Source organism: Neofelis nebulosa, chromosome 1, assembly GCF_028018385.1.
Source record: "Neofelis nebulosa isolate mNeoNeb1 chromosome 1, mNeoNeb1.pri, whole genome shotgun sequence".
Taxonomy (NCBI): Eukaryota; Metazoa; Chordata; class Mammalia; order Carnivora; family Felidae; genus Neofelis; species Neofelis nebulosa.
Window position 1 is genome coordinate 84,037,883 of NC_080782.1, and position 14,097 is coordinate 84,051,979.

General features: G+C 32.7%; 1 protein-coding gene across 11 annotated transcripts in view; it reads left to right on the forward strand.

The window, feature by feature from the left end:
- The window catches only part of FAM172A (family with sequence similarity 172 member A), a 438,543-nt gene that overhangs the window by 177,382 nt on the left and 247,064 nt on the right, over window positions 1–14,097 (forward strand). For all 11 annotated transcript variants that reach the window (XM_058731896.1, XM_058731116.1, XM_058736139.1 and 8 more), the window contains one exon: window positions 8,403–8,621. In XM_058731896.1, coding sequence (XP_058587879.1) covers window positions 8,403–8,621 — 219 coding nt within the window. The remainder of the gene's footprint in view (window positions 1–8,402; window positions 8,622–14,097) is intronic.

The window sequence follows — 14,097 nt, forward strand, 5'->3', positions numbered from 1 at the left end:
TGAACTTTTAGTATGATACTGCTTTGTTTACATAATTTCATCACTTCTCGAACTTCTCTGAGAAGTTTCTACACAAGATTTGAGGTCATAGCATGACATTTATTTTTAAACAGCGTAAGACAGTTATCTCATCATATTGGTCTACAGAGGTATGACTTGTTGACTGTCTCATATTATACTTTATTTGCCATTACTGTGTCCGGTTTCTTGGGAGGAAAATTAAGTTGTGATTAAAGTTGGCAAATAGTTGTGATTTTAAAAACAAGGTCTTGTAGTGCCATATTTCAGGTTCTTACTATTTTTCTTCCTCAATACACATATTATAATGCAAAAACTTTAAGCCATTATGAATTTTTATATGTTTTATGTACACCAAAGGGTCACAGATGGTAGAAAGATTTGTTACCATGAGGTAGTGTAGCATTTTGTGATTATAAAATTAATCTGTCTCTAAATCTGTTTAAAGAGTTTTTGCCATCTAATGAGCAATATAAATTATTAATATTTTCATGTTCTTGGGGACATTCACAGCCATAATTTTACCAACACAGCTGTTTGACCTGGTGACATCATGTTTTGCATATTTTTGCATTTTAATGAGTTACTCATTTAAAAGGTTACAAAGAAACCATAACTCATAGGTAATTAAATTATTTAGCAGAAGAAGTATGAGGAGATATTCTGACATAGGTCACTGTGGGAAGAGAAATTCATAGCTGTACTCAGTTGCACCTGTTTATTAGGAGGTAGATATGTATAGAAGCTTTCCCTTTAGATTATGAAATGATTTTACTCGTTGAAATATTTGAATGTATACAACACACAAGCACACACATACACACACACATGTCCAAGAAGTTCATTTTCATTGTGATGGAGTAAGTTTAACTGTTACTCTTAATGACAAACATAAGCATAGTTTACCATTTAGGATTAACAATCTTTGAAAGTCTAGCTAGATTGGATTAACGAATATCTTATCATAATGCTTTCCTCTGTTTGTTTTTTCCTTTTCATATTCCTCTTTCTCTTGCAGAATAAAATGATTTCATATAGACCTTTTAGAGATTTATACTTAATTCTGACTTGGAATTTTCTATTAAATGGAAATATCTTAAAATGAAAGGTGACTCATAGGTATAGCACTGTGTCTATCACAGTACTTGGTTAATAGTAGGTGCTTATTAAATATTTGTAGTATGAAATCAGTGTTTAATGAATTACTGATTCAGTGAATACTTGGGATACTTGGGATCCTTCTTTATGTCCTCATGCTTGAGAATGGACTCTAGAACCATAAGCAAAGCACTCAGTTTGTTTCTTGAAAAAACAAAAATGTTTTAAACATGTTTTAATTGGGGGGAAGAAATAAAAAGGTGGCATATTTGAAGATAAAATGATTTATGTACTATAGTTTTTAAGCAGATTTTAGGAGTAACTTGAAAACTAAGGCATATATTTGCATGGTATATGATTGGATCAAAATGATAATATTTTGAAAGACCTCGAGCCTACCATCTATAACTATGATATTTACACAGTTTTATAATGGATTTTAATAGGAAGCTAGGAGAATATTGGACTTTCATTTAACCCTCTAAGGCATAAAGGCATAACTATCTTATTCTAAAAGATAAATTTGTCCATCTAGGTGTTCTTGGGACCATGCAATAGAGGGGTGTGTCTGTAAGACCCCTTATATCCACTTAGGAATTTGATCTGTCATTGGCTGGCAACAGTTGTAACTTGTTACTTTTTAGTTTAATGTGTAAATGCATGGCTGTGTGTGTGTGTGTGTGTGTGTGTGTGTGTGTGTGTGTGGTTTTTTTTATGAGAATGAAAAGCAAAGAATATAAAAGATTTCCTAGTGCTGCAGTATTAAGTCACATTTATGTCCTTGATAATGAATGGCGAATGTTTTTTTACGAAGCTATTGTGGATGTATGGAATGCTTTAATAAATAAAATATTGGTGATTAAGAGAAAAAAGTTGTGGTGTTTAAGCATCACAATGTTCTAGAACCTAGGAAAAGTTAGATACAAAACAGGCAATAATGTAGGTAAGTGCAAAGTGAATCTTTAAAAATAAATAGCACTTGGATGACCCGGGGTGTCAGAACCAGAGACAAGGGTGTGTGTTTGTCAATATATCCTTCATGTTTTACAGACTCCTAAGGGAACAAGGGAAGATACAATTTCACCTTTTCTGTGCCAAAACATTTTAATTATATCTTCTTCCAACTATAGCGGTTCAGTAACCAAGGAGCTGACATTGATGCATGTGTTGATAAAGCTGCAAACATTCAAAATGAGATTAACAAAGATTTTGAGCAAAGGGTGACAGCTAATTTTGCACAGTATTCTGCATCTGATTCAGGCCAGCATAATAATAGAATATTTTATAACTGTTTTGTTATTCAAAAGGACTTTTATGATGCATTTATATTTGTGAGTATCTTTGTATCATGCTTAAAAATTATCTATCCCGTGGCTAAAACTATTTTCACATCTATGTTCAAATGCAGAAACAGTATTAAAGGGAAAAAGCTCTCATAAGTTGTGGGTTTTGGGTTTTTTTGTTTTTGTTTTTTGTAATCATACTTTACCCTTAGCACTTTTTGCCTTTATGTTAAATGATCTTGAGCACACTAGTTCGGGAAGGTATGGAGATGGTGAACATATATTTTCTACTATTGCTTAGTATACATTAATAAAATGGCCAAGAAAAGTTATATTCAACTTATTTAATTAATAAAACTGTAGTTTCTTTATGTTCTTGAGCTCCTTTGAGCACATTTCAGTGTATTTCTTTTTCTTCTATTCTCTCTTGAAGGCAGCTGACAGTCTTCTTTCACTTTTCTTTTTGTTTGTGAAATTTTCCTTTTTTTTTTTTTTTTTTTTTATCCACTCACTTCTCCATCTGCTTTCACTTTTGTTTGCTTGGGCCGTCTCTCATCCCAACTTGATAATGAGGAATGCAGTGTGACCCTGACCTCTATCAGCCCATGCATGACCTTCTGACTCTACCATATAACCTTTGACCTTCTCTTTGACAGCTTGATTAATTACCCTGTGTTATGATTTATGAGTAAGTGCTATGTAAAAATAATAGACAACAGGTGGTCCTCTGAAAACTTTTTGTGGCATGTTTTCTTTTACTGACTAACTTGATGAGCTATTTGAAGTTGGAAACTTACTGGAATAATCTATGTTGGTCTATATTATGGTATTTTTATACCATGGAACACGACATTAGAATGTAGGGAGCTACAAGTTAAAACATGTTCATGACAAACATTTTACAAAATATTGGCTGTTACCTAAATGCACACTGGTAGGAAGCACAAAACGGAGTCAAGTGACATTTTAGGTGTTTCAGTCCCAGGTCACGTCTTGAGAAAATTGCTGAAATAATGGACGGGGCATTTTTCAAGCAGTGCTGCAGCTCCAACAGCTATGTTTACTTTAACGCTTCACTAGTGACTTCTGATTGGTTGTCATGACCTCATCTCACTGTTGCACCTAGAATGTTGCAACAGTGACATAGACATACCCTTGTTGTGAAAAAGATGAGAATAAACACAACATACATCTTTCAGAAAAGATGAATGGGCAGTGGTTTGTCCATTTTAACCATGGGTAGATGTAGTTTATAGATAAAACACTTGGGTTTCATTTCCCTTGAGGATGAGCACCTTTTTTCTTTCAAACCAAGCAGATAGAATGCTGAACTTGAAAAATATGATTGATAAATCTGTATAAAATGATCTTTTACAGAGCTTTGGCTGGACACCAAAACAGACAGTTCCACAGGTCAAAGGATTCTACTCTGGCCCCTGACCTCTTTGGTCACATGTGGCTTGCAGTATTGGCAGGTTAATATGCAGAGCTGAGTACTTGCACCTGATTTGTTATTTAACCAACCACAAGAGATTTGAAAAGATGTAGAATTTGCTCCTGTTTTCTATTTTCCTTATACCTGGTAATTAATAGGCAAATTAAGTTGGATAAATCTTAAGTTTTAGCAGGATTTCATTGGGATCAAAGTACATTCAAGTTTTGGTCAGGCATTTAAGAATGTTATCTATTTGTAGAATCTTCTTGACAAGTACCTTTCTATACTGATTTAATTTCTTTAGCAAGGTTCCCTCTTTGGTTCTTTGTGTTTGGCATCACCTATCTGTTTTAGACCTCTGACCTAAGCCATCATTTGTTGATTGAATGATAAATGGACTATTATTTATTAGTAAGTGCATCTATGGACTTCAAAGTAAAGGAGGCCTGGAGGCCTGTGTATTCTGTTTAAATCACAGCAGACCCTTGTACTGAATAAAATACTATGTCTAGCAATACAATTTTGAGGGTTTCTGAGTAAGATTCCGTGGCTTATACCTTATAAACACAGTTCTGAAAATGAAACTACAGTTATAGCTACAAAGGATAGAAAATGGAATGAGATAAACGAAAGAGATAAAGCTTACTTTTACCAATATCTGTCCTCTTGATCACTTTCTTGATCTTCTTCTAGACTGTACGCTCAAACATAAGAGTTAATTAACAACTTTATATATGCTTTGTCTCTTGAAATGTTGGATATTGGAATTGATTTGGGTAAATCATTATGCAAGATGCCAGAAGTCTTATTTATTTAGTTGTGGAATGTTAGATAATCATTTTCAACATTTTGTGTTGTTAAAGATGTTTCCATGGATGTTTGAAATGACCTGCCTTTTCATCTTATAGCATCTTAGCATGAATAATTAAATATAAAAGGAATACTTCAGTATAAAGTGTTTAAGGTTGTAAGCATTTGTTATGGAAGCTTCTTTGTTAGAGTGGCAATGCATGGCTCTTTTATGATATTATATATCATGTATATGTAATATATATATTTCATAAAGTTTGGTAAAACTTTATGGGTACATTTGTTAAAGGTCAAAATAGGATCTCTTTTTTTTAATTTCTGTGTGTATTGATTGAGTTTTGGGGAACAGGGAGAATTTTTTAAATGGCATTTATTCTGATTTTTTAAGACATAAATGGATAGGGCATTTAAAATAGCTAAATTGAACTATTGGTATGTTATGTGCCTTGTTTTACTTTGAGTATTTACTTTGGTACTTTGATTTCAATATATTAATGTTGACATGGCAAAAATCTCTGTACCTTTATTATATAAAGGAATTTTTGGACAGTATTTATATTGACAGAGAAAAGGAGGAAAAGATGAAGTTTCACTACACATCTGTGGTTACAGCATGAAAGTGGAGGAGTTTATTTTGTTCCTCCAATTTTCTGTTCCTCATGATAAAATGGTTATTAATGGTTTCTGTGAATATTGCATTAGTTAATTTATCAGGAAAATTTTAATTGAAAATGTTAAGTTTTTCACAGAATGGCAATTGAATTTGCAACAAAGGCATTTATTAAAATTAGCTTTCATTTCTGCAGAAAATATTCCTGAATACTTCTTGATTGTTATTCCATTAATTAAATTGGCAGTGTGAAATATCTAAATGATAAAATATTTTCTAAATAATTCAGGATTTAAAGAGAAGCATTCATTGTTTGAAATCTAAATGCTAAAAATTCTTTAATTGATTTATATAGTGGTGATTTTAAAATAGAATCATTTTTCATCAGTTGATGCCTCGGTGAAAAATTGACATTGTGTCTTTATAAAATTGGACAAATGAGTCATGTAATTTTCAGTTACATAATCAATAACTTAGACAAATACTACTTCTTTGATGATTTATGTGTATCTGCTTTTTATACTTATATAGATAGGACACATCAAATTTCAGAGTTCATTTAAAATCAAGTAGGCACAAGAATTTTTCAATCCATGATTTCCAAAAATTGAAGTAAAATCAGGCTCAAATAAATATTGTATTATGAAAATAATGTGTCTAGTGGTGAAGTTAAAAACATAGGGCAAAATTTTATCATTCTAGGGACTGTAAATTTTGTCTAAAGAGTTTACCTTTATTTGGAATTTATTCATGGTACAAAGGTGATGCTCACATTCCATCAATTTATTAAAGTCCCACTTTGTTACACAGAGTTTGATGTTTTCATATTATCATTAAAATGCAGTCCATCACTATTTTCATTTCTAAGAGTTCAAGATTCTTTTTTAGGTTTGCCACTTGTAACTCATGTAAGTATGAGACACTGTGTGCGTGTGCGCGTGCGTGCGCGCGCGCGCGCGCGCGCGCGCGCGCGTGTGTGTGTGTGTGTGTGTGTGTTTAAAGTTCAATTCACTCAGAGAAGACAGGGAAGAAACATGACAGGAGACCACTTACTCACGGTACAGAATCTAGTAAGGAGGCAATTTTCTTTTTGGCCTATGGTGACCTTTTTTGACTATGTTCCTTACACCAGAAGACAGTGTATGAATGCCTCTATTTCACCCTGTTTAGCAGAGTGCAACAGTGTTCTTTAACTTACTTTTGGTGGGAGGAGAAGTTATAGCTGAAATTTGAGAAGGGCATGAAAAGTTGTAAGAGGCACAAGGAAGAGGGGTAGGAACTTCCTTCAAATGTGATTTTAATAACTAGTCAAGTGTGTCCAACTGTAGAAAATCACCAAGTGACAATCTGTCTACCTGACAGTGATCACAATGAATTACAAGACTTTTGAATAGCTATACAGATTAGAATAAAGCAGGATCAAATAAAATATCTTTTGTTGGTAAAACTTTGACTTCCCAGCTAAGATACTTCAAAACAAAACAAACAAAAAAAACTCCTTATCGTGCACTTTGATGTAGAACGCTTAAATTTTAAAATAGGTGAAGTATTTTATAACTTTTCATAAAACTTTTGTTTATATAAAAGTTTTATTTGAATATAGATTAAAGAATATGTGGCATTTTGTTAATCAGTTTGGTATGTGTTATTGTATAGTTTTCATATGTGTAAGACAACTATATCTTAATTAACAGTCCTATCACTAACATCACAACTTCAGTGAACTCCACAATCTACAAACCATATCATGGTTTTAGAAAATAATATCAACTGATTGAGTAAAAAAGAAGATTGAAAACTCCTAATGAAGTTTTTACGTAGATTGTGAAATTGACTATTAACAACACCAAGTCAAGTGCAGTGGTATAGCATATTTAAAAATAAGATAATGGAGTCTGTGCTAATATTACTCTATTATTAGTGTATCACTTTTTTTTTTTAGATCATCTTATGGTTGATTTGTCAAAAAACAAATTTTAAAGTTGAAGTAGTTCTACAGTTATAGTTTTGTAAAAAGTATATAATTTTCTTTTTCACTGAGGATGAGATTTTTTTATATTTTACTTTCCATGGCTCTTACATGTTTTTATCATAATCTAATACCTTTCTAAAATAGGACCTTACAGGATTTTATAAGGCAAAATTGGGACATCCACAGTACAGAAGTGAATAGGAAATATAAGATATCAATGGCTTCACAAATTTATGTTGCACATGCTTGTCAGTGGAAATTGTTTATTCTTCTCTATTTTCTTGTGATTAGATTATTCCATCAGTTATAACTTAATATAAATACCAAAAGTTTTCTTAATTATAACCATAGAAATGTTTTCTTTGGTAGAATTGGCATACAGGAAAACATTTCTAAAACTTTAAAGAAGGTGTAAAAGCTCAGTAAGCTGTACTTTAAACTTTGGGACTTGTTTCCTGGAACTGGTCCCTAATAAAGAGAAATTCTTATGGTAGTTAAAAGTGAAAACATTTCAGGATTAAATAATTGCTTCCACACATTATAGTAAGACATTAGTTTATTTTGTTGTATGAAAGAAGAGAGGTGGAAAAAAATACAAGTTGCACAGGTAGACATTATATGTTTCTGCTATTAGAGACATGTAAATCTGTAGAATGTGTTAGATTAAATTTATGCCTTACTTGCCTATTCTTTCTTGAATTCAAGCAAATAAAAAATGCTCCTTAAATTAATGTGCAATGTAAGGGAAAGAAAATCTAACAAAATGTGGTCTGATATTTAAACTTCACTTGCAAAGAGGCTATTTTCTCAAAATGGGTATTTAAAATTTAATGTGGTTTGAAAGCGTACTTGTTATTTGATTATTTATTTCAATTATTTGGGGGGTTCTGCAAGACCTGAAATACTTTTTAAAAAATGGAACCTTTATAATCTTTATGTTACAATTTTGTCTTTTTGTTCTTACCAGTAATCTCTGCTTATTTACATATACAATACAGGCAAACCATTTTAAACAACTTTTTGTTGGAAAAATTAAAACTATAGTCTTTTATAAAGAAATATTTTCATGAATATGCAACTATATTAAATCACTTTCTGTGAGATTTTACAGATTTTTTTGTGAATTGAGATGGTTTCTAAGATTAAATTCTGCTGCCTTCTTTGCTTTCAAAACAGGAAGGATATGGAGTAATTGTGCTGAATCCCAATGAAAACTATATTGAAGTAGAAAAGCCAAAGATACATGTACCGTCATCTTCTGATAGTTCAGATGAACCAGCAGAAAAACGGGAAAGAAAAGATAAAGTCTCTAAAGAAACAAAGAAGCGACGTGATTTCTATGAAAAGTATCGTAACCCCCAAAGAGAAAAAGAAATGATGCAGCTCTATATCAGAGTAAGTAATAAGATTGTAACTTTCCTTCATTATTTCTTTTCCTTTATTTGTATTTTATTCGGATGAGTTTATTTGATTAAAAGAAACTAAATTCTTTAATTTTTAACCATTCATTTCCCATGGTTGTTAACTCGGATGAAATGTTTTCTTTTTTAGTCAGTGTTACAAAACACGTCATTCTTATTTCAGTGTGATATTTTATTGAAGTCTCAAAAGCAATTAATAATGCACTGTACAAAACATCAGTCTTCATCTTGGGTGGTAATGGTTTTAATGCATTGTTTTCCTATGAGCAACCATCCATCCACGGTGTTTCAGCTTAACTTCTGAAGGCAGATGGAGGGAGGTAGAGTAATTAATATCTTAATAAATATTTAAACTAGAATAGTTTAGGGATAGTGTAATGAGGGAACTCTCTCCTTTGCTCTTTTCTTACCCGGTGAACCTTTGCACTTTGTGATGCTAGCAGCATGGGATCGTTATAGTAGTGCTACCCAAGGAGTTCTAATTCGTAGGGGGAAAAACAATTTTATTTGCACTTTGACACATTCTGCTTGACATACGTACTGTGAGTTGTATATTTGAAACAGATTTATGCAATTTTCAAAGCCTGCATTATGGGTCCTAGAAATATAACTTAATAGTAAAGCATGTCAGAAATGCTACTGTGTGAGTAAAGTAGTAAATTGATATGTTCTTTAAAAGTGAGCAGTTCAGAATATTTAAACATAGACAAATTAACACTTTATAAATTATATTGTAAGATGGGAGTGAAGTTTCAAATTATTCAGTTGGAGCTATTTTTACATTTCCTTTAAAAGCTCACTAATAAAATATTTCATACCGTCTTTAGCAGGAATAGATGACTTTCTAAGTTATTTTCTTCATTCTAGTTCGTGTCATAATCACTATACTTTTGGGAATTAAACTGTGCACATTCAAGACTATAGGTCAGTTTGTTGAGTAAGTTAGTGCAGTTAAGCAGTACGAAAGCAGCATATAAATTCTTAAAACCCAAAAAATGTATCCAGACCAAGAAACCCTAAAGTCCATCATACAATGACTCAAGTAAAAGTTAGTCACATTGCAGTATTTGCATTTCTGAAAAGCATCTCACTATTTAATATATTATTTGAAAAACAAAAACAGTGATTAGATTGGAATCAAGCGCTTGCTTGTTCTGATAGAGTTATGTTACCACTTTTCTTTCCTATGGCTGCATAATGGTCGTGATGTCACCTTCTTCTCTATCCGTTGTACTCAGCTTCCTAATTATATGATCCAGTCTGTCAACCACCATTTTAGGACAGTTAAAAAAAAAATAATTCTGATATCCAGATTTCAAAAATGACTTGTAAAAGTTTTTGAAATCTACAAACCATTAAAAGTATTCACTTGCTTATGTAAAATGCAAAAAACAGTGATTTTGTGTATTAAGTCTGTATTTTTTCTTAAACAGTTTCCTTTATTTGGCTATGATATGTATAGATTAAGCATCTATTTCTGACACCTGTACTGTGGGTTTTATATCCTCTGTTTTCTCTATCTCTTGTCAGCATTGCTTGGATATTTTTCTTTTGTTCTCTTGTGTGTGTGCATTTTTTGTTTGTTTTCAAATATATTTCATTTAAAACAGCCTCTATTTAGGAGCCCCAGTGGCCTAATGGATAAGGCATTGGCCTCCTAAAACAGCCTCTATTTTATATATATGTGTGTATATTAAAGGGAGAATTTTTTTTTAATTTTGCTTCATTTCTTAGATGTTATTTGAATTTATTTATTTTTTAGTTAAATCCAACTTTGTTAACATACAGTGTAGTCTTGGCTTTAGGAGTAGAACCCAGTGATTCATCTCTTAACATATGAGACCTAGTTCTCATCCCAAAAAGTGCCCTCCTTAATGCCCATCACCCATTTATCCCATCCCCTCACCCAGCTCCCCTTCAGCAACCCTCACTCTGTTCTCTGTATTTAGGAGTCTCTTATGATGGTTTGCCTCCCTCTCTATTTTTGTCTTATTTTTCCTTCCCTTCCCCTATGTTCATCTGTTGAGTTTCTCGAATTCCACATTTTGCTTCATTTATAAGATCTCTCTTTCCCTTTGTTTTTTTTTTTTCTTTAATTCTTTTAGCTCTTTTACACTGCTGCCATTTTGTGCTTCTTATCGTGTCTTTTTGCTTCTTTCTTGTGCCATTTCACTCATCAATCTCAGTTTCCATTGAAAGCACTTAAAGCAAAAACAGACTCATTTAGATAACACAACTATATACCTGATAGTCTTAGTTATGAGTGTCATTTTTCCTTAATAAATACCCTTTCCCTTAAAATCTTTTGGAATTGTGCAAAAAAGTGAAGTGAGGTGGTACTCTTCAAACATACTTCTAGATGGTAAGGTGTGATCTTGTGTTGAGGAAGACAAGAATTGTTCGTGTTGTGTTTGGTGCGTGAATTCTTAGGTAATTTTGATCCACTTAAGAAGTGATTTCTTCTTGTACACTCCTTCCCACTACATTTCTCCAAAAAGTGTAATTTTCAGGCACAGAGCATGGTATGTGATGGGGAAATTTAGCATTAATTTATATACTTCTTGGGGCACCTGGGTGGCTCAGTTGGTTAAGTGTCTGCCTTCGGCTCAAGTCATGATCTCGTGGTTCGTGAGTTCGAGCCCCACATTGGGCTCTCTGCTGTCAGCACAGAGCCCACTTCAGATCCTCTGTCCTCCTTTCTCTCTGCCACTGCCCCACTAGCTCTCTCTCTGAAAAATAAACTTTAAAAAAAAGATTTAACTTAAATACTTCTTAACCATTTACATTTTGAAATTGATTATTCATTGGAATAATCCCATAAGGTAAGAGGATCAAATATTTTTATCTTTATTTTATAGTTAAGGAAACTGATGCACAGATAGCTCATTTTTGTCTAGGATCACATAACTAGTAAGTGGTAGAACTAAGTGTTGAAACCAGGACTTCTAATTATTGTAGATTCTTGCTCCCTTTCCTCTTTATCACATTGTTCTAACCAGTTGGAAACAAAATATATACATGAAATATGAATTTTAAACCAATTTAATAAAAGCATGATATGATATGCTAAATGACATCTGATGATTAATAGATTTTTGATCAGTTACTTAATAGATGCTATTAAATATTTATAAACAACATACATAAAACATTTATATTATGTAAGTAACAAATATATATAAATATATGTATGTGTATACATCTATATTCTCTTTTAATAGGGTCACTAATATTGATCTAATTTTACATGAGAAGACTGTGAGTCAAAACTTAGTAATTTTTCCAAAATCTCATGACTTTGATTGTAAACTCCATGAGGGCAGGGACTTAGTTGTCTTTTGCTCACTGTTATATCCCCAGAGCTCAGAACAAAGTCTTCATAATAAATATTTGTAGAACAGAGCCTTCACAATAAATTTCTCTTTGGTAAATAAGGTGGTGGAGCCAGGATTAAAATACCAATGTTTTTATTGGTCCAGCATCAATATATATCCAGCATCAATAAAGTATGCTACTTGATCTTCTGTAAGGAAACATTCAAACAAACCAAAATAAACAAAATTACATTGTTGGTCACCTACCTCAGTCTATTAGCTGAGAATACATTACAAAAATTGATGATAAAAAGTCAGTTCCTCAGTATTTATTTGATACCTTGATCTGTATATTTTCATCTGAATATATAAAAGTGGGATATCCTGTTTTCTTTTTTAACTATATCATTAAGATAGTAAAATTATGGATGAAAATGGAAATACTTCATGCCAACCTACTGCGATTTCTGTTTTACATACTTGCTCATAAGAGTAGAGCCAATTTGTTGTACTTGGTACACTGCACACACTTTGTGCTTTATGGGAACTGTAACGTTGCTTCCTATTCTTTCCTCTCATCCAAATTCTGTCCATGTTGTAGTACCCAGCTGAAATCTCACCTTTTCATATCACCATAGTCAATAGTCTCCTTACTGTGACTCATGGATGTTACTGTGAATGGTTAACTTATGTGGAATTTATCCTGTGCTGTCTTGAGATATCTCTGTGTTTTTGTTTCATAATATTATCAATATTTATGTTTTTATGCCTTTCCTCTAGATCTCCCCATAATCCTAGAGATCTTTGAGCATGTTTTATAGGTCAATCCTTAAGAATAAACAGGTCTGAGCTAATTTTTGCAGTAGCATAGAGCATACTATGAAGGAGTCAGGAACTGATAATAAACCCACTCACTGGAATCCATATCCCTGTAAGGAGAGCAGAGCAAAAAGACTAGGCCTTAGTCTAGGGACACCTAAATAAGGTGACTTGCAGCATAAATAGGGTTATTCTTCTATCAGACTGGATCATAAGAGGACAAGTACTCAGACTAAGGAAGATCAGTTAAAAGCACTGTACAGTATGTAGGTGGAATATAGGCAAAACTGACTGGATGCTGACCTATGTAATACTGAGTTAGAATTGCTTGAATATCTCTTCCCTAAGAGATGTAGCTGTGGGCTGTGGTGATAGGAAGTAAAGAAGAGAGATTAGACCCTGAAGGTTAAAAAAAAAAAAAAATGCTGGGAGTGGAAGAGGGAAAGAAATGACATGGCCAGAGAAGGAAAACTCCACATGTGAAAGAGACATTTACAGAATAAGACTCTTGGCATAGCCTGGCATTACACATTGAAGATACTCAAATATTTATGGCTTGATTGCTTGTTGACATCGATCAAAAATCTCATCCCTTAACATGAGAGATATTTGGTGTCTAGTTTTCTGACGGTTTTTTTCGGCATTTATGTGAATTTTTGCAATTGTTCAGAAACAGTCAACTCATAAACTAACTGAAGCTTTCTTTTAAAAAATAGGTTTTTGACACTCTGACTTGGGTTATGTTCAAAATATTGGTGAAGGCTGATAAATATCCAGTCTTCTCCTCTGTACCTGTTCTCTTCTGTGCTAATGCCACTGGAGCCATTTCTATCTTGTGTTTTAGCAACCAGATTTTATTTATATTACAGCCAATGATTGTATAATCTCTGGAACCATTTTACATTCCTAGTATATTTAAGTATTTGAATTTCTTTTTTCTGGAATCTAGTAAATAGCCAAAAACCTCACTTCAAGTTTTTGTAAATATCTAGTATTAACAGGCAAAAATAAAGTAGAATCCAGGCCTAAAACTTTAAGTTTAGCAAAGTATAATTTTATTTTATATACTAAATGAGTATAAATAGATATGACTAACTATTGGATTATGTAGCACATTTCTGATGCATTAGGAGCAGAGCTTGAGAGATCAAAGTACTTACTGTTTCATGTGGCAACTTTCCTTAAGTATGAAATAATGTACTTTCTGGCATATATTATGGCTTATTAAGGGGATTGATTTGGTCTAGGCAATAAACATCATGTCAGACATGCCTGGCAGGAAAACCTGCTTAATATGTTTTGTAATAAGACGGAATT